The sequence below is a fragment of the Drosophila sulfurigaster genome, chromosome 3 (assembly GCF_023558435.1).
Source record: "Drosophila sulfurigaster albostrigata strain 15112-1811.04 chromosome 3, ASM2355843v2, whole genome shotgun sequence".
Lineage (NCBI taxonomy): Eukaryota > Metazoa > Arthropoda > Insecta > Diptera > Drosophilidae > Drosophila > Drosophila sulfurigaster.
The window spans coordinates 16,231,395-16,259,362 of record NC_084883.1 but is presented as its reverse complement, the minus strand read 5'-3'; the positions used below and the strand labels follow the sequence as shown (position 1 = coordinate 16,259,362).

The following is a 27,968-nucleotide window of genomic DNA, read 5'->3' as shown; positions in this document are numbered from 1 at the left end:
TAAAGCTAAAGTAAAGTACAAATATTCATTATGTATGTATTGTATATGCACGTGTATAATATAAATTTCCACTCAGACGTGAAGACATAGCTGACGTGGAACAACTGTGTCTGCAGATCTTTAAGGACAACAAGAAACTGATCGACACGCATAACAAGCGCTAAATAGCAGGAGAGAAGACTTAGAAGATGCGTGAACATAAATTCAATAATTTGCTACCAAAAAACAAACCTTTGTGCAATTGTGTTTGGTTATGGCACCGATTTAGTTGGAGGAAATTATTGGTTGGCTAGGAACTCTTGAGACGAGGATTGGGATAAAGATTGTGACAATAAATGCGGTATAGCAAATTCTGCAATTTATCCATTAGTTCAACGCACAATATTTTATTATATTCACTTATTTGTAAATAAATTACACTTTCTCAAATTTTTAGCGCTCTTTTCATTGTAATATTGTAATTAAATATTCTGAACTCTGTTATACTCTCAAAGCAATAAATAAAAGTCATAATACGTTTGGGCTCACAAAATGTTATTAGAAATGCGAGAATATTTATAGTTATATAAAAGTTATATTGAACATTATTAATTATTAACTAATTACATTAGTTGAACGATAATTTTTGTAAGCGCCTGTCAACTCTGGTTTCTCTCCCCAGTAATTATAGTTTCAGTCAGTCTAGCATTTATAAGAATTTTAAATACTAATCATAAAACTACAGTCGAGTGTGCTTTACTATATGTTAAGATATCCGCTACCTATTTAAAAAACATAATTATTCTTAAAATATAATAACATAATATACCACAAAAATACTACTAATCACAAAGACTATAGTTATTATTATATACACCAAAATTCGACTCTAGCTTTAGAATAACGATTGTTATTTAAGTTTAGTCAATTTGCGGGGACGGAAGTGGTCGTGGTGAAAGTTTGAAACAATCTTGATCTGCGTGTAAGCATAACAAGTGATATAAAAAAGGATAGTTCTCTCTCTCTCTTATAGTCTCTAAAATACAGTGTTTCATATGGACAGACAGACTGACGGACAGACTGCTATATCGTCTTGGCTGTTGACACTAATCAAGAATATATACTTTATAGAGTCAGTATAATTTGCCATTCAAGACTTTTAAGTTGATTTCCTCTATTTTTGCCTCATTCAGTCTATATATTTAATTAATTGCGCATTAATTTTTAATAAATTTCGCGATTTTATTTTTACAAACTAAGTATATGTAATGTTATCTTAGACGATTACGACTGAGCTATTTCAAACTATAAGTACAAAAATCTACGTAATCAAATAAAATATAGCTTTTATGATTATTCAAGTGTAATGTTCTGTCGACTATCTTTAAAAACAAAAATATTATTTAAGCCCTCCTCATTGAAATAGTTATAAATACGTAATTTCGCCTATCTATAAAAAGATTGTAAACAATAGGACCCATTAGAGACGTATAAAAGGCAAACGGTGCTCAACTCAATTCAGTTTCTCACAGTTCCTCAGTGGGTTTTAATCTAAATCACAATGAAAGCAGTCATTCTAGTTCTAGTTCTTGTGGCAGTTGTCCATGCAACTAGTCTAAAAGGCATTCTTAAGGATGAGTTTAACGCCTTCAAATTGAGGCATCACAAAGCCTACAAGGATGCTAGTGAGGAGTTGAAGCGGCTTCAGATATTCGTGGAAAACAAGAAACTGATCGACAGGCACAACAAACGATATGAGGCAGGAAAGGAGTCTTACAAGATGGGTGTGAATAAATTCTCTGATGTGACTCCCGAGGAATTCAAAACTCTTGTGCTCACAAACCTCAATCCTGCTGACGCCCAGGAAGGCATCGACTATATTTACAATCCTTCTGCCAAGGCTAGTCTCCCGAGTAGCGTTGATTGGCGTCTTTCAGGCGCTGTTAATCCAGTTAAAAATCAAGGCTCCTGTGGTTCCTGTTGGGCTTTCTCTGCCGTCGGTTCACTAGAAAGTCATCACTTTATAAACTTAAACCAAAGAGTATCCCTGTCCGAGCAAAATTTGGTGGACTGCACAAGAGGTTATCCCTATTACAACCAAGGCTGTGGAGGTGGCTGGCCGATTGAAGCATTGAATTATGTTAGGGACAATGGTGGTATAAATACTGAAAGCTCTTACCCATATGAAGGAGAAGACAAATCTTGCCGTTACAATAAGAACAACATTGGATCAAAAATCTCTGCTGTTATACAAATTGCTAGCGGAGATGAAGCCGCATTGGCATCCGCAGTCGCCAAGAAGGGACCCATCTCGGTGTGCGTCGACGCCTCCTTGTTCCAATACTACCAAAGTGGCGTCTTCAATGAACCATCGTGCTCTCAATCTACAAATCATTGTATTGTTGTTGATGGCTACGGCACCGATTCAGTTGGAGGAGATTATTGGCTGGCGAGGAACTCTTGGGGCGAGAATTGGGGAGAAATCGGATACATTCGCATGGCTCGCAATCGTAGCAATCAATGTGCTATTGCCAGTTATGCAATTTATCCTTTAATTTAATAAATATCTTTGTATTTATATAATTTATATTATTTTATTGCAAATAAATATTTGTTTATCCCATTTACAATCTTTAACGTTAGAAATATTTTCATAAGGGTAAAATAATTAAATATTAACGGAAATTGTATAGTTTGAGCATGAACCCAATAGTCATGCAACCGACGGTATAGTAAAGAACTTTCAAAAATAGTCAAACGCATGTTATGCAATTTCACAATCGCAATTATAAATTCACTAAATTAGATCCAGCTAAATTAGCAACTGATGCTATGTGTTACGTAAAAAAAAATCAAAGTAGAGTTTAAAAATCTTCAATTAGTGTTAACTCAATTTTTAGCAATGACTTTTCACAGATGCTTTTTCACTGATTTCAAATAACAGTTTGGTACACAAATATTGCTCAAATATTAAGTTTGCATTAAAATAAACCCATATCGTAGTATATTTCGTAAGCTACAAAAGTATATTACTTGTGGTCAGGCGATAACTGAATACAATTTTATAAGGTATACAAGACACAGTGTATTACTGTGCACCCTTATTTAATTCAACATTGCTCAAATGTTGGATCACCTTCCGGTTTGGTTATTTCTGAAATTCTTTGCTCATTGTTCGACATTGCGAAATATGCTGCGGGGTCCCACTGCAATGTGTAACGGATGAACAGCAGTCTTGATGTATAATGCATGACACTCCGCTGATCTAGAATGAGTGTAAGTTGTGTAACTTTAGCATGAAGGCAGCAATTTGCCTTTTTTCTATCCGTTGGTCTAAGAGACGTTTTTCTTAATCATCTGTAAATCAACTATAATTTATTCTCTTACAAAATTTAAGTAATTTCAATAAATAATAAATATATGTCGGAGTCTGTTCTACCGAATTCTGTTTATTCATTATCGCGAAGCGAGTTTCGATGCTTTCACAGGCGAATTCTATAGCACACTGCCCTCTCGATCGTCTTACTGTCTACGCCTCAGCTATCGCCCCGCAATAACTGTACTTGGCAAAGCGACAAAATGCGGACAACCGACAAAGCGCAAATAAAGAATGATGCAATCTAACATGCACACTCTTAATTACGCAGTGCCAATGTGCCGAAACGCACAAGCAACTACGCATTGCCAAAATGCCAAAGTGCACCTACAACTACGCAGCGTCAATGTGCCGAGACGCACGCACAGCTGCGCAGTGACAATGTGTCGAATCTGCATTACTTACTCTCCGACATATATTAAAAATGTCAACTGTCCTATAACGACGAAATCTCCTTCTCAATTTCCATACAAGCACAAAGTTAGTAATTATACCCTCTACCCCATGGGTAGCGAGTATACAAATATTAAGAGGTATTCATCACCACAAGTTCAACTGAACTAAAGTGGATTGCAATTTGCAATGCGCTCAAATGTGAGATACCCGTTACCCATTTTAAATAAAAGCAAAAATACTACAATTACAATATAAAATTCTATATTTTGTATATTGATATAGCACTAGATTCAAAATAGACCATGGCATTTTCGACCGCAACCAAATTTTCAGGAATCATGAAGCATATACATATGTAAGTATTATTTTGTGTACCAATCGTGACCCTAGCTTCAAAATTCTGCCGGTTATTCGATTCTTATCCAGTTGTGGGCGGAATTGGGTAAGTTATCTCTCTCTCTTTTGTAGTCTCTGAGATTTAGGCGGACATGACTATATTGCGTCTGCCATTTCCTCGAGCCTTTCTACCCTATGGGGGTAGAGGGTATAATAAAAACAAAATAGTATTAGATAATGTTGTATCTTTATGTTTTGTTTTTGAGTCATTATTTTTGAGTCATTCTCTCCATATCGATACCGCGAGGAACATTGTGCTATCTCGGGTGATTACAAACTTGCACCTGCATTAATTCAATATGACTTAAATCACTTAAATCAAGAAGTACATTTTGATTTGTTATTTTATCTATCCTTGCCTCTTTGTTTAGCTTTATGAAATTTTTTGCGGTTTCTCGAGATCATGCGTAACGATCAATCCCAGTCTGGGTATATAATGCCTCACATTATACAGATCTATGATCAGTTTATATTGAACAAGTAAGAAAGCTACAGTCGAGTGTGCTCGACTGTGAGATACCCGCTACCCATTTTTAATAGGGGCAAAATATTGCGGTATTATTTTCAAAATATACCGAAAATACTAAAAAAATACTAAAAATATACCAAATGGTATGTTTGGTATATTGATACAGCACACCATTCAAAATATACCATAGACGGCACAATGTACCAGATTGTCGGCCAAAGCAACTAAGACCCCTAGTAAGTAGGCGTTTTTGCCCATACAAAAGTATTTCTTTAACAACTTCCACAATTTTTATCTGATCGCAACCAAATTTTCAGGAATCATAAATACTGTAGTAATTATACTTTATACCAAAATTCGCAACTCTAGCTTTAAAATTACGCTTGTTATTCGATTTTTTTGATTTGCGGGGGCGGAAGTGGGCGTGGTAAAAATTTGAAACAAACTTGATCTGCGTGCAAACATAACAAATGCTGTCGAAAAAAAATTATAGCTCTATCTCTTATAGTCTCTGAGATCTAGGTGTTCATACGGACGGACGGACAGACGGACAGACACACAGACGGACAGACGGACAGACGGACATGGCTATATCGTCTCGGCTGTTGACGCTGATCAAGAATATATATACTTTATAGGGTCGGAGATGCCTCCTTCAACCTGTTACATACATTTCCTGCCGGCACAAAGTTATAATACCCTTCTACCCTATGGGTAGCGGGTATAAAAACTTCAATATGAAGGCGGTAATTTGCATTTTGCTTTTCGCACTCGTGGGATTTATCCAGGCAAGAATCACTTACGACAATTTACTTAACGCAGAATTTGAACTCTTTAAAGTGGAGCATAAGAAAAGCTACGATAGCGAATACGAGGAACAGCTGCGTCTGAAGATCTTTAAGGACAACAAGAAATTGATCGATAGGCATAACAAGTTCTATGTAGCCAAAAAAAAGACTTACAAGATGGGTGTAAATAAATTCACTGACTTGACTCCAGAGGAATTTAAAAGGCTTATGCTCCCAAGCCTTAATACAAATCATTCACTGGAAGGTATCGACTATATTTACAATCCTTCTGCCAAGAAGAACCTTCCAAGTGAAGTTGATTGGCGTGTTAAGGGTGCTGTTAACCCTGTTAAAGATCAAGGCCAATGCGGCTCCTGTTGGGCTTTCTCTGCCGTAGGTTCTCTGGAAAGTCAGTACTTCATACACAAAGGAAAGAGTGTATCTCTGTCTGAGCAAAATCTGATGGACTGCTCAAGTGACGATCCCTACGACAACGACGGTTGTGATGGCGGTTCGCCGATTGAAGCATTGAATTATGTTAAGGACAATGGTGGAATAGATACAGAAAGTTCTTATCCGTATGAAGAAACAGATGACGATTGCAGTTATGATGAGGACGACGTCGGAGCACAAATCTCGGGAGTTTCACAAATTGAAAGTGGAAATGAAGACGCATTGGCAGACGCCGTCGCCAATAAAGGACCCATCTCGGTATGTGTCGATGCCTCCTTCTTCCAAAATTATGAAGGTGGCGTCTTAAATGAACCATCGTGCTCTCAAGATACAGACCATGCTGTAGTTATTATTGGCTATGGCACCGATCCAGCTGATGGAGATTATTGGTTGGTGAGGAACTCTTGGGGCGAGGATTGGGGTGAAGACGGATACATTCGCATGGCTCGCAATTGTGACAATCAATGCGGTATTGCCAATTCAGCCATTTATCCATTAGTTTAACTATATATTATTATATTCACTATATTATTATATTCACTTATTTGTAAATAAATTAAATAATTTAAAATTTTCAGCGCTCTGTATAGTAATTTTGCATTAATGCTTCGGCTTTCAATATGTTCAAAACGAGAGTAATAAGAGAGATTTAATCCTTTGGAAGCAATAATGAATTTACACTAGCTAATCGACAATTCGTTCTAACGTATGTTAATTTTGCAATTCATTTTAGTTTTAGTCTTTCAGGCAGTTAATTGAGGGAGTGGGAATATTTAAGTCAAATTCAACTCAATCTGTTTATTAATTTTAATGTTTTGCCTCAAGCGGTCTATCTGTTATTTCACAATTGCGCATTAATTTTTAATATATTTCGCTATTTTATTTGTTATAAATATTTAATTTACGAGAATCAAATCATTTTGAATATATGTATGTATATAGAACGTTATCTAAAGCGGTTATGACTGACCTATTTAAAGCTATAAATAAAAATACATTTTATGATTCTTTAGGTGAGCTAATGTTCTACCAATTACCTATTACAAAAAATTTTAGAATACCTCAAATATCTGTTATTAAAACCCCTCCTTAATCTGTTTATTACTTAACATTTCCCCTTGAAATGGTTATAAAGATGTAATTTCGCCTATCTTTATGGAGATTGTAAATAATCATTGGACATATGAAAGTAGTATAAAAGGCGAGCCATGCTCAACCTAAATTAGTTTCCCATAGTTCTTCAGTGGGTATTAAGCTAAATCACAATGAAAGCAGTCATTCTAATTCTGGTCCTCGTGGCAGTTGTCCATGCAACTAGTTTGAAAGACATTCTAAAGGCTGAGTTTAACGCCTTCAAATTGAAGCACCACAAAACCTATAAGGATGCTAGTGAGGAGTTGAAGCGCCTGCAGAACTTCATAGAAAATAAGAAACTAATCGATAGTCACAACAAGCGATATGCTGCTGGGGAAGTATCCTACGAGATGGGCATCAACCAATTCTCAGACTTGAACTCCAAGGAATTCCAGAAGACAGTGCTGTCAAGCATCAATGCCAATGACTTGACAATTGGTATCACTCAAATATTCACTCCATCAACAAGTGTTCAAATACCCGGAAGCATAGATTGGCGTGAGAAGGGAGCAGTTACAAGAGTTAAGGATCAAGGCGGATGTGGATCTTGCTGGGCTTTTTCTGCCATTGGCACACTAGAGGGCCAAAACTTTATCAAGAACCGACAGCTTATCTCGCTATCCGAACAGAATCTAATCGATTGCTCCAAGGAGAATGGCGGATGTGATGGCGGCTGGCCAGAAACTGCATTAAACTTTATCAAGGACAATGGTGGTGTTGACACTGAGGACTCATATCCCTATGAAGAGAGGGATGGCGAATGTCGTTTCAATGCTGAGAACATTGGCGCAAAGGTCACTGGCACTGTCGGTGTGGCCAGTGGAGATGAGTCTGCGCTGGCAGCAGCCGTTGCAGAGAAGGGTCCCATTTCAGTGGCCGTTGATGCTTCACAATTTCAGAACTATCAAGGAGGTGTCTTCGATGAACCTTCGTGTCAGGACGATGTAAACCATGGCGTTGTCGTCGTTGGCTATGGTCGTGATGACATTGGCGGCGACTATTGGCTGGTGAAGAACTCTTGGTCAGAGTCCTGGGGTGAAAATGGATACATTCGTATAGCTCGCAATAAGAATAATCAATGCAAGATTGCGGACCATGGGGCTATCCGTTGGTCTAAAGGACGTTTTTCTTAATTATCTTTAATTCCAATAATATTTATTCTTTTACAACATTTTAATTATTTCAATAAATATCTTGAATTGGTTAAAAAATGTCAACTGTTTTACTACGACTAAATCTAAAGGCAATATTAATTCAGTAATATGTAAATATTAATTACTACGTGTATATTTCAGCTCTCTAATAATCAAAGACTGACTTGTTAGACAGTCGGATATGGTTTTGTTATTGTTACTGATCAAGTACATAAGCATATATTTTTTAGCACCGGACTTGCCTCCTTGTTCCTTTGTGTTTGTTTGTGTATCAAATGTTTGTTAACCGAGAAATTTCCATAGAAATCAAGCTATGATATGTTGAGCGAAAATTGGGCAAAGACAAGCTTCTGCTAGTAATGGTCTTGCACTAATATTTGGCGGTATATTGAAGACGCAATCGTAAATATTGCTTAATGTTAGTACATACAATTCAACCCACTCGCTAAATAAGCAAAACTGCACTCCCACAAAAATTTAATAATACGTTCATATATGTATGTATGTACATTACCGCAAACAAATTTTGTTTAGCTTAAATTAGATTTACTATCTATCTTATAGTATATCATGTAGTTTAAATTTGTTTCATATTCAATAGCTAAATAAATACATATATCACAAATTAAGTTTTTGACGTCAACACAAGTTCAAATAATTCAACACAAATGATTCATTAAATTTGGTTTCGTTATTTCCTTATTTTCTCTTTGCTTGGCACTATGACACATTTTACATGACACATGTTGCAGGCTCCCACTATTATGCGTGATGCCGATTGCAGTTTCGATGAGGACGACGTTGGAGCGAAAGGCTTAAGAATGTGAAAATTAAGCCGCATTGGCATCCCCTGTTGTCAATAAGGTGTGTGTCGACGCATATTCTTCCATTATTATATATGTAGGTGGTGTTTCCAATGAACCGTCGAGCTCTTAAGATACAGTCCATGCTGAAGTTATCATTGGCAATGGCACCGATCCAGCTGGAGGAGGTTATTAGTTGGTGAGGAACTCTTGGGATGAGGATTGGGGTAAAGACGGATTGGGGTAATGTTATGAACTTTTCGAGAATATTTAGAGAGTTTCACGCTTCTAAAAGTTTCGAGCGCCTGTAAACTCAGTTACTTAGGCAGTTAATTAAAGGACAAGAAAAAATTCAGTAAAAAGTTTTCGCTAAGAAGAATTTTAAATAAGACTAGTAAATAAACGGATCGTTAATATCCGGGTTAATATGCTTTTTAGACTCAAAGACTTCTATATACATATGTACATATTTTCAACTTGATTTATTTTGTTTTTCTTTTGTCTTATTCGGTCAATGTTTAACAATTTATGCAATGTTATTTGTTACAACTATAGCTTGTTATTTAACTCAGTTAAGACTGACCTATTTAAACCTATAAATAAATATAGCTTAAGAGAGCTAACATTCTATCAACTATCTATTCGAACACCCAATTATTATACAACACCGACGCATTACAGTGTGAAATATATGTTATTTGAAACCCCTTCTTTGTCTATTTATTACTTAATAGACATAGTTACGCTTTCTGCAAAAGCTGTATTAAACCCTGTCCACTTGAAACAGTTATAAAGATTTAATTCCGCTTATCTATAGTATAGATTGTAAATCATTGGACCCATTAAAAGGTGCAACATCGTCAATCAATTCAGTTTCTCACAGTTACTCAGTGGGTAATAAGCTAAATCGCAATGAAAGCAGTCATTCTAGTTCTAGTCCTAGTGGCAGTTGTTCAAGCAACTAGTCTTAAGGACATTCTTAAAGTTGAGTTCAATGCCTTCAAATTGAGGCATCACAAAGCCTACAAGGATGCTAGTGAGGAGTTGAAGCGCCTGCAGAACTTCGTAGAAAATAAGAAACTGATCGATAGTCACAACAAGCGATTTACGGCTGGAGAAAAGACCTACAAGATGGGCATCAATCAATTTTCAGACTTGAACTCCAAGGAGTTTCAGGAGGTAGTGCTGTCAAGCATCAATCCCTATAACCTGACATTTGACATCAATCAAATATATACTCCATCGCCAACTATTAAGTTACCAGAGAGTATAGATTGGCGTGAAAAGGGTGCAGTCACTAAAGTGAAAAGTCAAGTAGACTGCGAGTCTTGCTGGGCGTTTGCTGCCATTGGCACACTTGAAGGACATCACTTCATCAAATACCAGCAGCTTGTCTCGCTGTCCGAACAGAATCTGGTTGACTGCGACACAACGAATGGTGGCTGCAGTCGCGGCTGGACAGAAAAAGCTCTCATCTATATCAAGGACAATGGTGGCGTAAACACTGAAGACTCATATCCCTACGAGGGCATAGATGGCGAGTGTCGTTTCAATGTTGAAAACATTGGAGCTAAGGTCACTGGCACTGTCGGTGTACAGAGAGATAATGAGTCCGCATTGGCAGCAGCTGTGGCAGAGAAGGGACCCATATCTGTGGCCATTGATGCATCCTTCTTTCAGCACTATGAAGGTGGAGTATTAGATGAACCATTGTGCCAGGGAGAAGTAAACCACGGCGTTGTCGTCGTTGGCTATGGTCGTGATGACATTGGCGGCGACTATTGGCTGGTGAAGAACTCCTGGGCAGAGTCATGGGGTGAAAATGGTTACATTCGCATGGCGCGCAACAAGGATAATCAATGCAGTATTGCCAAGTATGGCGTCTATCCTTTGGTCTAAGGGACTTCATTTCTTAATCACACGTAAATCATCTTTATTCTTTATTAATTTAAAATGTTATATTGTTATTATTATTAATAAATGCCTTTGATTGGTTAATCAATCTATGTCTTTTATTGGGTTGAAATCGAGGGTTTAGTCTCTAATTAAGAAAAATGTAAGTCTACATTAAAAATGTCAATCTAAAATGTATGCTTGATGCATTAAATACATTATAAATAAACACTGCATTACTCAAAAGAACGAGACAGGTTAAGTTTTTGTTGAAAAAAAAAATTGGTTATATTTTTGCATTTATTTTAATATAACCATAATATATTGTTTTTTTTTTTTGTTTTTTTTTGTCATAGATCTATTTATATATTTTATTTAGAATTTGATTGGTTTATATTTAATTGATCAGATAAAAAAATATATCGTTTGTGCTAATTATTTTTATTTAAATAGATATCGTAGCCAAACCCCAAAATACTTATTTATTTTTTTGAAATTGAGCAAAATACATATGGGTAATTCTCTGAAGGATGTCGCATGCAACCATCTTTACAGTGAAAAAAAAACATAAACTGAAACAGTTTTAAAAATAAAAAAAAAGGACCTTGGCGTGTATCCTTTGGTCTAATGGACGTTTTTCTTAATCAACTTTAAATACAATAATATTTATTCTTTTACAAAATTTAAATTATTTCTATAAATATTTTGAGTTGGTTAAGAAATGTCAACTGTTTTACTACGACGAAATCTAAAGGCAATATTAGTTCAGTAATAAGTACATATTCATTACTATGTGTATAAATGAAATTTAGGTCTATGTCTAATAATCTAAGATCCAATTGTTACACAGTCTATGATATTGATATTGACTATGATATCGTCTGTGATATTGACACTGATCAAGTATATATATATATAATTTATAGCACCGGACGTGCCTCCTTGTTCCTTTGTGTTTGCTTGTGTATCAAATGTTTGTGTATCCAATCTACAGCGTTTTTTATCTTATGAAATATTGAAGCAATAAAACGTTTCCAAAAAATGTTCTTTAAAATTGGCTATCGTTTCAAGATGACCCTGTGTTTTAAATATTTTGCTAAAGTGGTCGATCATTATACGCGCTACCCATAGGGTAGAAGGGTATTATAACTTTGTGCCGGCAGGAAATGTATGTAACAGGTAGAAGAAAGCATCTCCGACCCTACAAAGTATATATATTCTTGATCAGCGTCAACAGCCGAGACGATCTAGCCATGTCCGTCTGTCCGACTGTGTGTCTGTCCGTCTGTCCGTCTGTCCGTATGAACACTTAGATCTCAGAGACTATAAGAGATAGAGCTATAATTTTTCGACAGCATTTGTTATGTTTGCACGCAGATCAAGTTTGTTTCAAATTTTTGCCACGCCCCCTTCCGACCCCGCAAATCAAAAAAATCGAATAGCAAGCGTTATTTTAAAGCTAGATCTCCGAATTTTGGTATATACAATAATTACTGTAGTAGTTATGATTCCTCAAATTTGGTTGCGATCAGATAAAAATTGTGGAAGTTATTAAAGAAATACTTTTGTATGGACAAAAACGCCTACTTACTAGGGGTCTTAGTTGCTTTGACCGACAATCCGGCACATTGTGCAGTCTATGGTATATTTTGAATGCTGTACTATATCGATAGACCAAACATACCATTTGGTATATTTTTAGTATTTTTTTAGTATTTTCGGTATATTTTGAAAATGATACCGCAATATTTTGCCTTTATTAAAACTGGGTAGCGGGTATCTCACAGTCGAACGCTCTCGACTGTAACTTTCTTTCTTGTTGTCCATACAAAAGTATTTCTTTAATAACTCCCACATTTTTATCTGATCGCTACCAAATTTTCAGGAATCACAATTCCTATAGTTGCTCTAGCTTTTACGCTTGGTTTTCGATTTGATTTGCGGGGGCGGAAGGGGCGTGGCAAAAATTTGAAACCAACTTGATCTCATCTGTGAAAACTGGTATTTTAATGACATCTTGGACCACAAATTTTGATTAGCAATTCCATTAAACGAACGATGTCAGTTCACCGTTAAATAAACCTACATATAGCATAGCATATTTCAAGAAATAAAAAATAATATTACGTATGGTCCGAGGAAGTCTAAAAAAATCTAATAAGGTATCGAAAGCACAATGCGCAAATAAATTATAACTATTGATTCATCACATCTTGGTTTCATTATTTTCGCAATTCTTTGTTCTTTCTTTGAGATTGCGGTAGAAATCTTGGTATAAAAGGCCTGGTACTCCAACGAACTGGCATCAGTTTAATTGTGTAACTTCAACATGAAGGCAGCAATTTGCATTTTGCTTTTCGCCCTCGTGGGATACGTTCAGGCAAGGATCACTTACGATGACGTACTTGACGCGGAATTTGAACTCTTCAAAGTGGAGCATAATAGAAACTACGATAACGAATACGAAGAACAACTGCGTCTGCAGATCTTTAAGGACAACAAGAAACTGATCGACAGGCACAACAAGCGCTATGTAGCTGGAGAGAGAGACTTACACGATGGGTGTAAATAAATTCACAGATTTAACTCCCGGGGAATTCAAAATCTCTTTGCTCTCAAGCCTTAACTCAAATCATTCACTAGAAGGTATCGACTATATTTACAATCCTTCTGCCAAGGATAGCGTTCCGAAAAGCATTGATTGGCGTACTTCGGGCGCTGTAAACCCAATTAAAGATCAAAATCCCTGTGGCGCCTGTTGGGCCTTCTCTGCTGTTGGTTCGCTGGAAAGCCAGTATTTTATAAACAAAGGGCGGAAAGTATCCCTGTCCGAGCAAAATTTGGTAGACTGCTCAAGAGGTTATCCCTATTACAACCGAGGCTGCTCAGGCGGCTCAACAATTCAAGCATTCCAATATATTTGGTACTATGGTATAGATACTGAGAGCTCTTATCCGTATGAAGCTAGAGACGACTATTGCCGTTACAATAGGAACTACATTGGAGCACAAATCTCGGGAATTGCGCAAATTGTAAGTGGAAATGAAGACGCATTGGCATCCGCTGTCGCCAATAAAGGACCCATATCAGTGTGTGTCCACGGCGATTCCAACTTCCAATATTATAGTGGTGGCGTCTTCAATGAACCGTCGTGCTCTCAATTTATGAACCATTGTGTGGTTGTCATTGGCTATGGCACAGATCCAGTTGGAGATTATTGGCTGGTGAGGAACTCTTGGGGTGAGAATTGGGGTGAAAATGGATACATTCGAATGGCTCGTAATCGGAATAATCAATGTTCTATTGCCAGTTTAGCAACTTATCCTTTAATTTAATGGATATATTGTGCTCTTATCACGAACATCATTGTATTGTATTTGTTTATTACTAAATTAATGAATATATGTATATTGAATCTACAGCATTATCTTTATAGTAACATTGTATTAAAATAATCCGCGCTCAGTTTCTAATAAAGAAATCATTTTCATTCAAATTTATATAAATTAATTTATTTTTATATTAACTCAATAGTCATAATAATTGAGCTAAAAAATCAAATCCCAATCATTTGATTTTCTTGGATATTCTGAAACTTATTTTATTTCTCTATATATAAAAAATATTTTAAATTATTAATGTATGAGTCAGTCCGAGGAATAGAAAAAATTTTTATGATTGTTGATATATGAGCCTCTGTTGTAACGAAAATATCATGTAACTGTTAGGAAAGAGTTGCCCGAAAGCAATCTACAGTCTATTTCTTTGAACAAATAATAATTTTACAATACTATTTACATTATACAAGTATTTTATACTAATTTATGGTCAAAGAAAATAAGAGTCATAAAATAAAAACATGAACTCCATCTGCTAAATTCAAATCAATTTCCCCAAACAACTTAGGTCTGAGTCTCTTAAAATAAGACTTTTTAGTAATCAATGCATATCCACTTAATCGACATTAACAGGCTTAAAGGTATCTTCTCTCATCTTTCGTTAGTTAATTTTCAGAAAAGACCGAAGTATTTTTAATTCCAACTCAACATTTTTCCTATCTAGTATGTGCAATAGCTCTTTTAATCCCCTTCCCTTGAAAAGGTTATAAAGATGTAATTTCGCCTATCTATATGGATGGATCGTAAATAATATTTGGACACATGAAAGTAATATAAAAGGCGAACCATGCTCAACCCAATTCAGTTTCCCATAGTTCTTCAGTGGGTATTAAGCTAAATCACAATGAAAGCAGTCATTCTAATTCTGGTCCTCGTGGCAGTTGTCCATGCAACCAGTCTGAAAGACATTCTAAAGGCTGAGTTTAACGCCTTTAAATTGAAGCACCACAAAACCTACAAAGATGCTAGTGAGGAGTTGAAGCGCCTGCAGAACTTCGTAGAAAATAAGAAACTGATCGATAGTCACAACAAGCGATATGCTGCTGGGGAAGTATCCTACGAGATGGGCATCAATCAATTCTCAGACTTGAACTCTAAGGAATTCCAGGAGTCAGTACTGTCAAGCATCAATGCCAATGACTTGACAATTGGTATCACTCAAATATTCACTCCATCAACAAGTGTTCAAATACCCGGAAGCATAGATTGGCGTGAGAAGGGAGCAGTTACAAGAGTTAAGGATCAAGGCGGATGTGGATCTTGCTGGGCTTTTTCTGCCATTGGCACACTAGAGGGCCAAAACTTTATCAAGAACCGACAGCTTATCTCGCTATCCGAACAGAATCTAATCGATTGCTCCAAGGAGAATGGCGGATGTGATGGCGGCTGGCCAGAAACTGCATTAAACTTTATCAAGGACAATGGTGGTGTTGACACTGAGGACTCATATCCCTATGAAGAGAGGGATGGCGAATGTCGTTTCAATGCTGAGAACATTGGCGCAAAGGTCACTGGCACTGTCGGTGTGGCCAGTGGAGATGAGTCTGCGCTGGCAGCAGCCGTTGCAGAGAAGGGTCCCATTTCAGTGGCCGTTGATGCTTCACAATTTCAGAACTATCAAGGAGGTGTTTTCGATGAAACTTCATGTCAGAACGATGTAAACCATGGCGTTGTCGTCGTTGGCTATGGTCGTGATGACATTGGCGGCGACTATTGGCTGGTAAAGAACTCTTGGTCAGAATCCTGGGGTGAAAATGGATACATTCGTATAGCTCGCAATAAGAATAATCAATGCAAGATTGCGGACCATGGCGTCTACCCGTTGGTCTAAAGGACGTTTTTCTTAATTATCTTTAATTCCAATAATATTTATTCTTTTACAACATTTTAATTATTTCAATAAATATCTTGAATTGGTTAAAAAATGTCAACTTTTTTACTACGACTAAATCTAAAGGCAATATTAATTCAGTAATATGTAAATATTAATTACTACGTGTATATTTCAGCTCTCTAATAATCAAAGACTGACTTGTTAGACAGTCGGATATGGTTTTGTTATTGTTACTGATCAAGTACATAAGCATATACTTTTTAGCACCGGACATGCCTCCTTGTTCCTTTGTGTTTGTTTGTGTATCAAATGTTTGTTAACCGAGAAATTTCCATAGAAATCAAGTTATGATATGTTGAGTGAAAATTGGGCAAAGACAAGCTTCTGCTAGTAATGGTCTTGCACTAATATTTGGCGGTATATTGAAGACGCAATCGTAAATATTGCTTAATGTTAGTACATACAATTCAACCCACTCGCTAAATAAGCAGAACTGCACTGCCACAACAATTTAATAATACTTACATATATGTATCTACATATATACAATCGCATGCGGCGAACCGCTACTTTTTAAATAATTAGAATTTTACTGCATTTAAAATAAGCAAGGTTTTAATGATGCATACCACGATTACCGCAAACAAATTTTGTTTAGCTTAAATTAGATTTACTATCTATCTTATAGTATATCATGTAGTTTAAATTTGTTTCATATTCAATAGTACATATATCACAAATTAAGATTTTTGACGTCAACACAAGTTCAAATAATTCAACACAAATGATTCATTAAATTTGGTTAATTTGGTTTCGTTATTTCCTTATTTTCTCTTTGCTTGGCACTATGACACATTTTACATGACACATGTTGCAGGCTCCCACTATTATGCGTGATGCCGATTGCAGTTTCGATGAGGACGACGTTGGAGCGAAAGGCTTAAGAATGTGAAAATTAAGCCGCATTGGCATCCCCTGTTGTCAATAAGGTGTGTGTCGACGCATATTCTTCCATTATTATATATGTAGGTGGTGTTTCCAATGAACCGTCGAGCTCTTAAGATACAGTCCATGCTGAAGTTATCATTGGCAATGGCACCGATCCAGCTGGAGGAGGTTATTAGTTGGTGAGGAACTCTTGGGATGAGGGATTCAGTCAAATGTTCTCGCTAAGAAGAATTTTAAATAAGACTAGTAAATAAACGGATCGTGAATATCCGGGTTAATATGCTTTTTAGACTCAAAGACTTCTATATACATATGTACATATTTTCAACTTGATTTATTTTGTTTTTCTTTTGTCTTATTCGGTCAATGTTTAACAATTTATGCAATGTTATTTGTTACAACTATAGCTTGTTATTTAACTCAGTTAAGACTGACCTATTTAAACCTATAAATAAAAATAGCTTAAGTGAGCTAACATTCTATCAACTATCTATTCGAACACCCAATTATTATAAAACACCGACGCATTACAGTGTGAAATATATGTTATTTGAAACCCCTTCTTTGTCTATTTATTACTTAATAGACATAGTTACGCTTTCTGCAAAAGCTGTATTAAACCCTGTCCACTTGAAACAGTTATAAAGATTTAATTCCGCTTATCTATAGTATAGATTGTAAATAATTGGACCCATGAAAAACGTATAAAAGGCGCAACATCGTCAATTAATTCAGTTTCTCACAGTTCCTCAGTGGGTATTAAGCTAAATCGCAATGAAAGCAGTCATTCTAGTTCTAGTCCTAGTGGCAGTTGTTCAAGCAACTAGTCTTAAGGACATTCTTAAAGTTGAGTTCAATGCCTTCAAATTGAGGCATCACAAAGCCTACAAGGATGCTAGTGAGGAGTTGAAGCGCCTGCAGAACTTCGTAGAAAATAAGAAACTGATCGATAGTCACAACAAGCGATTTACGGCTGGAGAAAAGACCTACAAGATGGGCATCAATCAATTTTCAGACTTGAACTCCAAGGAGTTTCAGGAGGTAGTGCTGTCAAGCATCAATCCCTATAACCTGACATTTGACATCAATCAAATATATACTCCATCGCCAACTATTAAGTTACCAGAGAGTATAGATTGGCGTGAAAAGGGTGCAGTCACTAAAGTGAAAAGTCAAGGAGACTGCGAGTCTTGCTGGGCGTTTGCTGCCATTGGCACACTTGAAGGACATCACTTCATCAAATACCAGCAGCTTGTCTCGCTGTCCGAACAGAATCTGGTTGACTGCGACACAACGAATGGTGGCTGCAGTCGCGGCTGGACAGAAAAAGCTCTCATCTATATCAAGGACAATGGTGGCGTAAACACTGAAGACTCATATCCCTACGAGGGCATAGATGGCGAGTGTCGTTTCAATGTTGAAAACATTGGAGCTAAGGTCACTGGCACTGTCGGTGTACAGAGAGATAATGAGTCCGCATTGGCAGCAGCTGTGGCAGAGAAGGGACCCATATCTGTGGCCATTGATGCATCCTTCTTTCAGCACTATGAAGGTGGAGTATTAGATGAACCATTGTGCCAGGGAGAAGTAAACCACGGCGTTGTCGTCGTTGGCTATGGTCGTGATGACATTGGCGGCGACTATTGGCTGGTGAAGAACTCCTGGGCAGAGTCATGGGGTGAAAATGGTTACATTCGCATGGCGCGCAACAAGGATAATCAATGCAGTATTGCCAAGTATGGCGTCTATCCTTTGGTCTAAGGGACTTCATTTCTTAAATATCTTTTAATCATTCAATTTTATTCATTTTAAATTATGTTATTTATACAATAAATGTCTTTAATTGGTTAATCTATATAATAAATATCTATAAAATAAATTAACGAGCCAGGTTAATTTTTTGTAGGAAATCTTCTACTTATTTTTATACCCGCTATCCATAGGGTATTATAACTTTGTGCCGGTAGGAAATGTATGTAACAGGTAGAATGTGGCATCTCAGACCATATAAAGTATATATATTCTTGATCAGCATCAACAGCCGAGACGATTTAGCCATGTCCGTCCGTCTGTCTGTCCTTCTGTCCGAATGAAACACTGGATTTCAGAGACTATAAGAGATAGAGCTATAATTTTTTTCGACAGCATGTCAAGTTTCTTCTAAATTTTGCCACGCCCACTTCTGCCCCCGCAAATCAATAAAATCGAATAACATTGCGAATTCTGGTGTATACAATAATAGGACGGTCAATTCTGAGTGGTACACCACAATTTGTTATCCTGAAGTCCTTCTAGAAATTCGAAAAACTAACAAGAAAAGATGGATCATTCTGCACCATGACAACGCGAACTCTCGCATACCAGCTCAAACCCGCGTCTTTTTATACCCGCTACCCATAGGGTAGAAGGGTATTATAACTTTGTGCCGGCAGGAAATGTATGTAACAGGTAGAAGGAGGCATCTCCGACCCTATAAAGTATATATATTCTTGATCAGCGTCAACAGCCGAGACGATATAGCCATGTCCGTCTGTCCGTCCGTCCGTCTGTCCGTCTGTCCGTCTGTCCGTATGAACACCTAGATCTCAGAGACTATAAGAGATAGAGCTATAATTTTTTTTCGACAGCATTTGTTATGTTTGCACGCAGATCAAGTTTGTTTCAAATTTTTGCCACGCCCACTTCCGCCCCTGCAAATCAAAAAATCGAATAACATGCGTAATTTTAAAGCTAGAGTTACGATTTTTGGTATATACAGTAGTAGCTATAGTAGTTATGATCCCTGAAAATTTGGTTTCGATCGGAAAAAAATTGTGGAAGTAATTAAAGAAATACTTTTGTATGGGCAAAAACGCCTACTTACTATGCGTCTGAGTTGCTTTGGCCGACAATCTGGTATATTGTGCCGTCTATGGTATATTTTGAATGCGGTACTATATCGATATACCACATATACCATTTGGTATATTTTTAGTATTTTGCAGTATATTTGGTATATTTTGAGAATAATACCGCAAAATATATTGCTTTTATTCAAAATGGGTAGCGGGTATCTCACAGTCGAGTACACTCGAATGTAGCTTTCTTACTTGTTTTACGATCAAAACGTGGAATTTATGTGTCATATGCCGTACAGCCCTGACTTGGCACCCAATGACTTCTTTTTATTCCCGCACATCAAGGAAAAAAGGCGTGGCCAACGATTTTCGATGCCAGATTCTGTTAATGCGTTCAAAACCCATGTTTTGGAGGTGCCTCAATCAGAGTGGAAAAAGTGCTTCGACAATTGGTTTGAGTGCATTCAAAAGTATATAAAACTTGCTAGAGAATACAGTGAAAAACAATAAATCCATTTTGTATGATAAATATTCGCAGTATCATTATTAGGCCAGAAATATAAATAGCAACCCTAGTAACAATAGTAATTATGATTCCTGAAAATTTGGTTGCGATCAGATAAAAATTGTGGAAATTATTAAAGAAATAAATTGTATGAGTAAAATCGCCTACTTACTAGATGTCTTACTTGCTTGGGCTGACAATCTGGTATATTGTGCAGTCTTTGGTATATTTTGAATGTGTTACTATATCGATATACCAAATATATCAAATGGTATATTTTGAAGTATTTTAGGTATATTTTGAAAATTATACCACAATATTTTGCTTTTATTCAAAATGGGTAGCGGGTATCTCACAGTCGAGCACACTGGACTGTAGCTATCTTACTTGCTTTCTATAGATCCATAATATTTTATATTCTTTTTGTTATGGATCTCTATTACTTACAGAACACATAATTTTTTGATATAAGTATACCAACACTTTCAAAATATCTACTTGATGTTGCCATAAACTTTGAACGAATTATATTCATTTAGAATTGTCCTTAAATAATTTAACTAAATGCTTAATTGTTCGCGATAGTTAAAGCTATTAATTCTTCAAAGATTATGAAGTTTATTTAATTTTTCTCTAGGTGATACTTTGTTGAACATACTCCTCGCAACTTCAATTAAGTAGTTAAATATTTTGTTGCTCCATAATGACGTAAGTAAAATTTCTAAGCACAAGCCCCTTCTTAAAAGAATGTACCTGAAAAGTTTTACGAGACTCGCTGACACATTTTGAAATTTAACTGATAGAATTCTTTATAAAATAGTTGTATTTATTGTAAATCAATTCAAAAATTTTACCCCTTTAAAATTCTATCACATACAGATCTTAAAAATAATGTGAAAGATTCCACATATTAGAAGTATAAAAAAATACAGTTCCTGATATTCCACAAATTTTTTTTTATACTCTAAGTGGAAATATTTATTAATTACGCACTAATACAAGTTATAAATGAAATCATGGCAATTTATATTGGCAACACTTAAAATCTTATCTATCTAGGTTATGACTGACCTATTTGAAGCTATTGATAATACAAAAGGTGGAATATTTTATGACTGTTACAAATGAGCCATTAATACTACTGTTTACTTTAATACAGGTAACAGCTCGTTGCAAATATATTATGCAAGTTAATATATTATTTTATGATCAAAGGGCTTAAGTCAAGCCTTGACTCCATCTTCTAAATAAATTTCATGCTATTAAATTGTTAAAAAGTCCTGCAAAGCAAATGAAGATACGTAATAGACTGTAGTGTTGATTATTCTCTGGTCATTAGATCACCCTTCGCAACTTCAATTAAATAGTTACATATTTTATTGCTTTATAATAGTATAATCAGCTATATATAATCAGCTATCTTTTCGTGAAATATTAGTTATCTGGACGCTAAATTCAAATCTCTTCGACATCGTTACGCTGTGTGCAAATACTCTTTCAATCCCTGCCACTTCAAATTGTTATAAAGATGTAATTCCGATAATCTATATGGGTATATGGTAAATGACTAGATGATGAAAGATGTATAAAAGGCGAACCATGCTCAACCGAATTCAGTTTCCCATAGTTCCTCAGTGGGTATTAAGCTAAATCACAATGAAAGCAGTCATTCTAATTCTGGTTCTAGTGGCAGTTGTCAATGCAACTAGTCTAAAAAACCTTCTTAAGGATGAGTTTAACTCCTTCAAATTGAAGCACCACAAAATCTACAAGAATGCTAGTGAGGAATTGAAACGCCTTCAGATATTCGTGGAAAACAAGAAACTGATCGACACTCACAACAAACGCTATCTGGCCGGAGAGGAGTCTTACAAGATGGGTCTGAATAAATTTTCTGATATGACTCCCGAGGAATTCAAAACGCTTGTGCTCACAAACCTCAATCCTGCTGACTCCCAAGAGGGAATCGACTATATTTACAATCCCTCTAGCCTGGTTAACCTTCCAAGTAGCGTTGATTGGCGTGACTGGGGCGCTGTTAACCCAGTTAAAAATCAAGGATCCTGTGCCTCCTGTTGGGCTTTCTCTGCGGTTGGCTCACTCGAAAGCCACCACTTTATAAACTCATACCAGAGAGTATCCCTGTCCGAGCAAAATTTGGTGGACTGCACAAGCGGTTATCCCTATTACAACCAAGGCTGTTCAGGCGGGTGGCCGATTGAAGCATTGAATTATGTTAGGGATAATGGTGGTATAAACACTGCCAGCTATTATCCGTATGAAGGACAAGACAACACTTGCCGATACAATAAGAACAACATTGGATCAAAATCTCTGCTGTTATACAAATTGCTAGTGGAAATGAAGCCGCATTGGCATCCGCCGTTGCCAATAAGGGACCCATCTCGGTGTGTGTCGATGCCTCCCTGTTCCAATATTACCAAAGTGGCGTCTTGAACGAACCGTCGTGCTCTCAATCTGTAGACCATTGTGTAGTTGTCGATGGATACGGCACCGATTCAGTTGGAGGAGATTATTGGTTGGTGAGGAATTCTTGGGGCGAGTATTGGGGAGAAAATGGATATATTCGCATGGCTCGCAATCGTAACAATCAATGTGCTATTGCCAGTTATGCAATTTATCCTTTAGTTTAATGGACATCTTTGTATATGTATTTCTTTTTTATTTAATTGCTAATAAATGTTAGTATACAAAATCTACAGCGTTTTTCACGTTAATGAAAAAAGTTTTAATATTTTTAAGGTTGTTTAAATTGAACAATACGTATGTATATACAATCGCTTGTGGTCGACCACCACTTTAAATAATTAGAATTTTCTTACATGTAAGTTCGGAAATGTTTTAAAACAGACCGCGCTTATTTTGTATTGTATTTAGCTTAAATTTATGTAAAAGAACTACGAGTCATCACTATGATTACCGCATACGGGTAAGATTTATTTTCTATAGTATTATAAATAGAAAGTGGTTTAGTTTAGGTTTTGTATTGCTCAACTAATTCAGCACAAATGAATCATCAAATTTTGGTTTTATACCCGCTACCCATAGGGTAGAAGGGTATTATAACTTTGTGCCGGCAGGAAATGTATGTAACAGGTAGAAGGAGGCATCTCCGACCCTATAAAGTATATATATTCTTGATCAGCGTCAACAGCCGAGACGATCTAGCCATGTCCGTCTGTCCGTCTGTGTGTCTGTCCGTCTGTCCGTATGAACACCTCAGAGACTATAGAGATAGAGCTATAATTTTTTTCGACAGCATTTGTTATGTTTGCACGCAGATCAAGTTTACTTCAAATTTTTGCCACGCCCCTTCCGCCCCCGCATATCAAACAAATCGAATAGCAAGCGTTATTTTAAAGCTAGAGCTACGAATTTTGGTATATACAATAATAAATAAATAAATACTTTTTATTAAATAAATACTTTTGTATGGGCAAAAACGCCTTATTACTTGGGGTCTGAGTTGCTTTATCCGACAATCTCGTATAATGTGCCGTCTATGGTATATTTTATATGTGGTATCATATCGATATACCAAATATACCGCACGGTTTATTTTCAGTATTTTTGTAGTGTTTTCGATATATTTTGAAAATAATACCGCAATAGTTTGATTTTATTCAAAATGGGTAGCGGGTATCTCACAGTCGAACACACTCGACTGTAACTTTTTACTTGTTTTTATTAGAATTTTACTGCATTTAAAATAAGCAAAGTTTTAATGATGCATACCACGATTACCGCAAAAAATTTTGTTTAGCTTCAATTAGATTTATTATCTATCTTATACATAGTCATGTAGTTTAAATTTGTTTCATATTCAATAGTTAAATAAATATATCACAAATTATGACACATTTTACATGACACATGTTGCAGGCTCCCACTATTATGCGTGATGCCGATTGCAGTTTCGATGAGGACGACGTTGGAGCAAAAAGCTTAAGAATGTGAAAATTAAGCCGCATTGGCATCCCCTGTTGCCAATAAGGTGTGTGTTGACGCATATTCTTCCATTATTATATATGTAGGTGGTGTTTCCAATGAACCGTCGAGCTCTTAAGATACAGTCCATGCTGAAGTTATCATTGGCAATGGCACCGATCCACCTGGAGGAGGTTATTAGTTGGTGAGGAACTCTTGGGATGAGGATTGGGGTGAAGACGGATACATTCGCAATTGTGACAATCAATGCGGTATTGTCAATTCGACAATTTATTCCTTATACATTATATTAATATAGTCACTGTGTAAATTAATAACCTTATTTAAAATTTCCAGTGCTCACTTTATTGTAATATGGCCTTAAAGCTTGGACTCTCAAAATGTTATGAACTTTTCGAGAATATTTACAGAGTTTCACGCTTCTAAAAGTTTAGAGCGCCTGTAAACTCAGTTACTTAGGCAGTTAATTAAAGGACAAGAAAAATTTCAGTCAAATGTTCTCGCTAAGAAGAATTTTAAATAAGACTAGTAAATAAACGGATCGTTAATATCCGGGTTAATATGCTTTTTAGACTCAAAGACTTCTATATACATATGTAAATATTTTCAACTTGATTTATTTTGTTTTTCTTTTGTCTTATTCGGTCAATGTTTAACAATTTATGCAATGTTATTTGTTACAACAATAGCTTGTTAACATATTTAACTCAGTTAAGACTGACCTATTTAAACCTATAAATAAAAATAGCTTAAGTGAGCTAACATTCTATCAACTATCTATTCGAACACCCAATTATTATACAACACCGACGCATTACAGTGTGAAATATATGTTATTTGAAACCCCTTCTTTGTCTATTTATTACTTAATAGACATAGTTACGCTTTCTGCAAAAGCTGTATTAAACCCTGTCCACTTGAAACAGTTATAAAGATTTAATTACGCTTATCTATAGTATAGATTGTAAATCATTGGACCCATTAAAGACGTATAAAAGGTGCAACATCGTCAATCAATTCAGTTTCTCACAGTTACTCAGTGGGTAATAAGCTAAATCGCAATGAAAGCAGTCATTCTAGTTCTAGTCCTAGTGGCAGTTGTTAAAGCAACTAGTCTTAAGGACATTCTTAAAGCTGAGTTTAATGCCTTCAAATTGAGGCATCACAAAGCCTACAAGGATGCTAGTGAGGAGTTGAAGCGCCTGCAGAACTTCGTAGAAAATAAGAAACTGATCGACAGTCACAACAAGCGATTTACCGCTGGAGAAAAGACCTACAAGATGGGCAATCAATCAATCAATTTTCAGACTTGAACTCCAAAGAGTTTCAGGAGGTAGTGCTGTCAAGCATCAATCCCTATAACCTGACATTTGACATCAATCAAATATATACTCCATCGCCAACTATTAAGTTACCAGAGAGTATAGATTGGCGTGAAAAGGGAGCAGTCACTAAAGTGAAAAGTCAAGGAGACTGCGAGTCTTGCTGGGCGTTTGCTGCCATTGGCACACTTGAAGGACATCACTTCATCAAATACCAGCAGCTTGTCTCGCTGTCCGAACAGAATCTGGTTGACTGCGACACAACGAATGGTGGCTGCAGTCGCGGCTGGACAGAAAAAGCTCTCATCTATATCAAGGACAATGGTGGCGTAAACACTGAAGACTCATATCCCTACGAGGGCATAGATGGCGAGTGTCGTTTCAATATTGAAAACATTGGAGCTAAGGTCACTGGCACTGTCGGTGTACAGAGAGATAATGAGTCCGCATTGGCAGCAGCTGTGGCAGAGAAGGGACCCATATCTGTGGCCATTGATGCATCCTTCTTTCAGCACTATGAAGGTGGAGTATTAGATGAACCATTGTGCCAGGGAGAAGTAAACCACGGCGTTGTCGTCGTTGGCTATGGTCGTGATGACATTGGCGGCGACTATTGGCTGGTGAAGAACTCCTGGGCAGAGTCGTGGGGTGAAAATGGTTACATTCGCATGGCGCGCAACAAGGAAAATCAATGCAGTATTGCCAAGTATGGCGTCTATCCTTTGGTCTAAGGGACTTCATTTCTTAAATATCTTTTAATCATTCAATTTTATTCATTTTAAATTATGTTATTTATACAATAAATGTCTTTAATTTTTAATCTATATAGATCTTTTATTTAGTAATCAAATAAAATAAATTTACGAGCCAGGTTAATTTTTGTAGGAAACCTTCTACTTATTTTTATACCCGCTATCCATAGGCTATTATAACTTTGTGCCGGTAGGAAATGTATGTAACAGGTAGAATGAGGCATCTCCGACCATATAAAGTATATATATATATTGATCAGCATCAACAGCCGAGACGATCTAGCCATGTCCGTCCGTCTGTCTGTCCTTCTGTCCGAATGAAACACTGGATTTCAGAGACTATAAGAGATAGAGCTATAATTTTTTTCGACAGCATGTCAAGTTTCTTCTAAATTTTTGCCACGCCCACTTCTGCCCCCGCAAATCAATAAAATCGAATAACATTGCGAATTCTGGTGTATACAATAATAGGACGGTCAATTCTGAGTGGTACACCACAATTTGTTATCCTGAAGTCCTTCTAGAAATTCGAAAAACTAACAAGAAAAGATGGATCATTCTGCACCATGACAACGCGAACTCTCGCATACCAGCTCAAACCCGCGTCTTTTTTTACGATCAAAACGTGGAATTTATGTGTCATATGCCGTACAGCCCTGACTTGGCACCCAATGACTTCTTTTTATTCCCGCACATCAAGGAAAAAAGGCGTGGCCAACGATTTTCGATGCCAGATTCTGTTAATGCGTTCAAAACCCATGTTTTGGAGGTGCCTCAATCAGAGTGGAAAAAGTGCTTCGACAATTGGTTTGAGTGCATTCAAAAGTATATAAAACTTGCTTGAGAATACTGTGAAAAACAATAAATCCATTTTGTATGATAAATATTCGCAGTATCATTATTAGGCCAGAAATATAAATAGCAACCCTAGTAACAATAGTAATTATGATTCCTGAAAATTTGGTTGCGATCAGATAAAAATTGTGGAAATTATTAAAGAAATAAATTGTATGAGTAAAATCGCCTACTTACTAGATGTCTTACTTGCTTGGGCTGACAATCTGATATATTGTGCAGTCTTTGGTATATTTTGAATGTGATACTATATCGATATACCAAATATATCAAATGGTATATTTTGAAGTATTTTAGGTATATTTTGAAAATTATACCACAATATTTTGCTTTTATTCAAAATGGGTAGCGGGTATCTGACAGTCGAGCACACTGGACTGTAGCTATCTTACTTGCTTTCTATAGATCCATAATATTTTATATTCTTTTTGTTATGGATCTCTATTACTTACAGAACACATAATTTTTTGATATAAGTATACCAACACTTTCAAAATATCTACTTGATGTTGCCATAAACTTTGAACGAATTATATTCATTTAGAGTTGTCCTTAAATAATTTAACTAAATGCTTAATTGTTCGCGATAGTTAAAGCTATTAATTCTTCAAAGATTATGAAGTTTATTTAATTTTTCTCTAGGTGATACTTTGTTGAACATACTCCTCGCAACTTCAATTAAGTAGTTAAATATTTTGTTGCTCCAT

General features: G+C 36.3%; 7 protein-coding genes and 2 pseudogenes across 7 annotated transcripts; all 9 read left to right on the top strand.

The window, feature by feature from the left end:
• The first annotated feature begins 1,512 nt into the window (after positions 1-1,512).
• On the top strand, positions 1,513-2,602 carry LOC133845626 (procathepsin L-like). Its single transcript, XM_062280128.1, has one exon. It carries the CDS (start codon positions 1,541-1,543, stop codon positions 2,537-2,539), a length of 999 nt encoding a protein of 332 aa, XP_062136112.1. The 5' UTR covers positions 1,513-1,540; the 3' UTR covers positions 2,540-2,602.
• Positions 2,603-5,353: 2,751 nt separating this feature from the next.
• LOC133845781 (procathepsin L-like) lies at positions 5,354-6,361 on the top strand. The gene has a single exon (XM_062280343.1). It carries the CDS (start codon positions 5,354-5,356, stop codon positions 6,359-6,361), a length of 1,008 nt encoding a protein of 335 aa, XP_062136327.1.
• A 733-nt stretch (positions 6,362-7,094) lies between these two features.
• Positions 7,095-8,123, top strand: LOC133845631 (procathepsin L-like; annotated as a pseudogene).
• A 1,709-nt stretch (positions 8,124-9,832) lies between these two features.
• LOC133845638 (cathepsin L-like) lies at positions 9,833-10,950 on the top strand. Its single transcript, XM_062280139.1, has one exon. It carries the CDS (start codon positions 9,861-9,863, stop codon positions 10,845-10,847), a length of 987 nt encoding a protein of 328 aa, XP_062136123.1. The 5' UTR covers positions 9,833-9,860; the 3' UTR covers positions 10,848-10,950.
• A 2,446-nt stretch (positions 10,951-13,396) lies between these two features.
• Positions 13,397-14,180, top strand: LOC133845648 (procathepsin L-like). The gene has a single exon (XM_062280151.1). The coding sequence runs from the start codon at positions 13,400-13,402 to the stop codon at positions 14,174-14,176; it is 777 nt and encodes a 258-aa protein (XP_062136135.1). The 5' UTR covers positions 13,397-13,399; the 3' UTR covers positions 14,177-14,180.
• An 878-nt stretch (positions 14,181-15,058) lies between these two features.
• On the top strand, positions 15,059-16,085 carry LOC133845633 (procathepsin L-like). The gene has a single exon (XM_062280134.1). It carries the CDS (start codon positions 15,084-15,086, stop codon positions 16,068-16,070), a length of 987 nt encoding a protein of 328 aa, XP_062136118.1. The 5' UTR covers positions 15,059-15,083; the 3' UTR covers positions 16,071-16,085.
• A 1,682-nt stretch (positions 16,086-17,767) lies between these two features.
• On the top strand, positions 17,768-18,821 carry LOC133845635 (cathepsin L-like). The gene has a single exon (XM_062280136.1). It carries the CDS (start codon positions 17,796-17,798, stop codon positions 18,780-18,782), a length of 987 nt encoding a protein of 328 aa, XP_062136120.1. The 5' UTR covers positions 17,768-17,795; the 3' UTR covers positions 18,783-18,821.
• Positions 18,822-21,995: 3,174 nt separating this feature from the next.
• On the top strand, positions 21,996-23,083 carry LOC133845652 (cathepsin L-like). The gene is given in 2 exon segments (XM_062280153.1): positions 21,996-22,812; positions 22,815-23,083. Coding segments are annotated over 2 exon segments (996 nt in total). The 5' UTR covers positions 21,996-22,019; the 3' UTR covers positions 23,018-23,083.
• Positions 23,084-25,349: 2,266 nt separating this feature from the next.
• On the top strand, positions 25,350-26,414 carry LOC133845651 (procathepsin L-like; annotated as a pseudogene).
• The last annotated feature ends 1,554 nt before the right edge of the window (positions 26,415-27,968 follow it).

Bases quoted from the DNA above. Each gene is read 5' to 3' on its own strand.
- LOC133845638 (XM_062280139.1), top strand. From the start codon at position 9,861: ATGAAAGCAGTCATTCTAGTTCTAGTCCTAGTGGCAGTTGTTCAAGCA.
- LOC133845635 (XM_062280136.1), top strand. From the start codon at position 17,796: ATGAAAGCAGTCATTCTAGTTCTAGTCCTAGTGGCAGTTGTTCAAGCA.
- LOC133845633 (XM_062280134.1), top strand. From the start codon at position 15,084: ATGAAAGCAGTCATTCTAATTCTGGTCCTCGTGGCAGTTGTCCATGCA.
- LOC133845648 (XM_062280151.1), top strand. From the start codon at position 13,400: ATGGGTGTAAATAAATTCACAGATTTAACTCCCGGGGAATTCAAAATC.
- LOC133845626 (XM_062280128.1), top strand. From the start codon at position 1,541: ATGAAAGCAGTCATTCTAGTTCTAGTTCTTGTGGCAGTTGTCCATGCA.
- LOC133845781 (XM_062280343.1), top strand. From the start codon at position 5,354: ATGAAGGCGGTAATTTGCATTTTGCTTTTCGCACTCGTGGGATTTATC.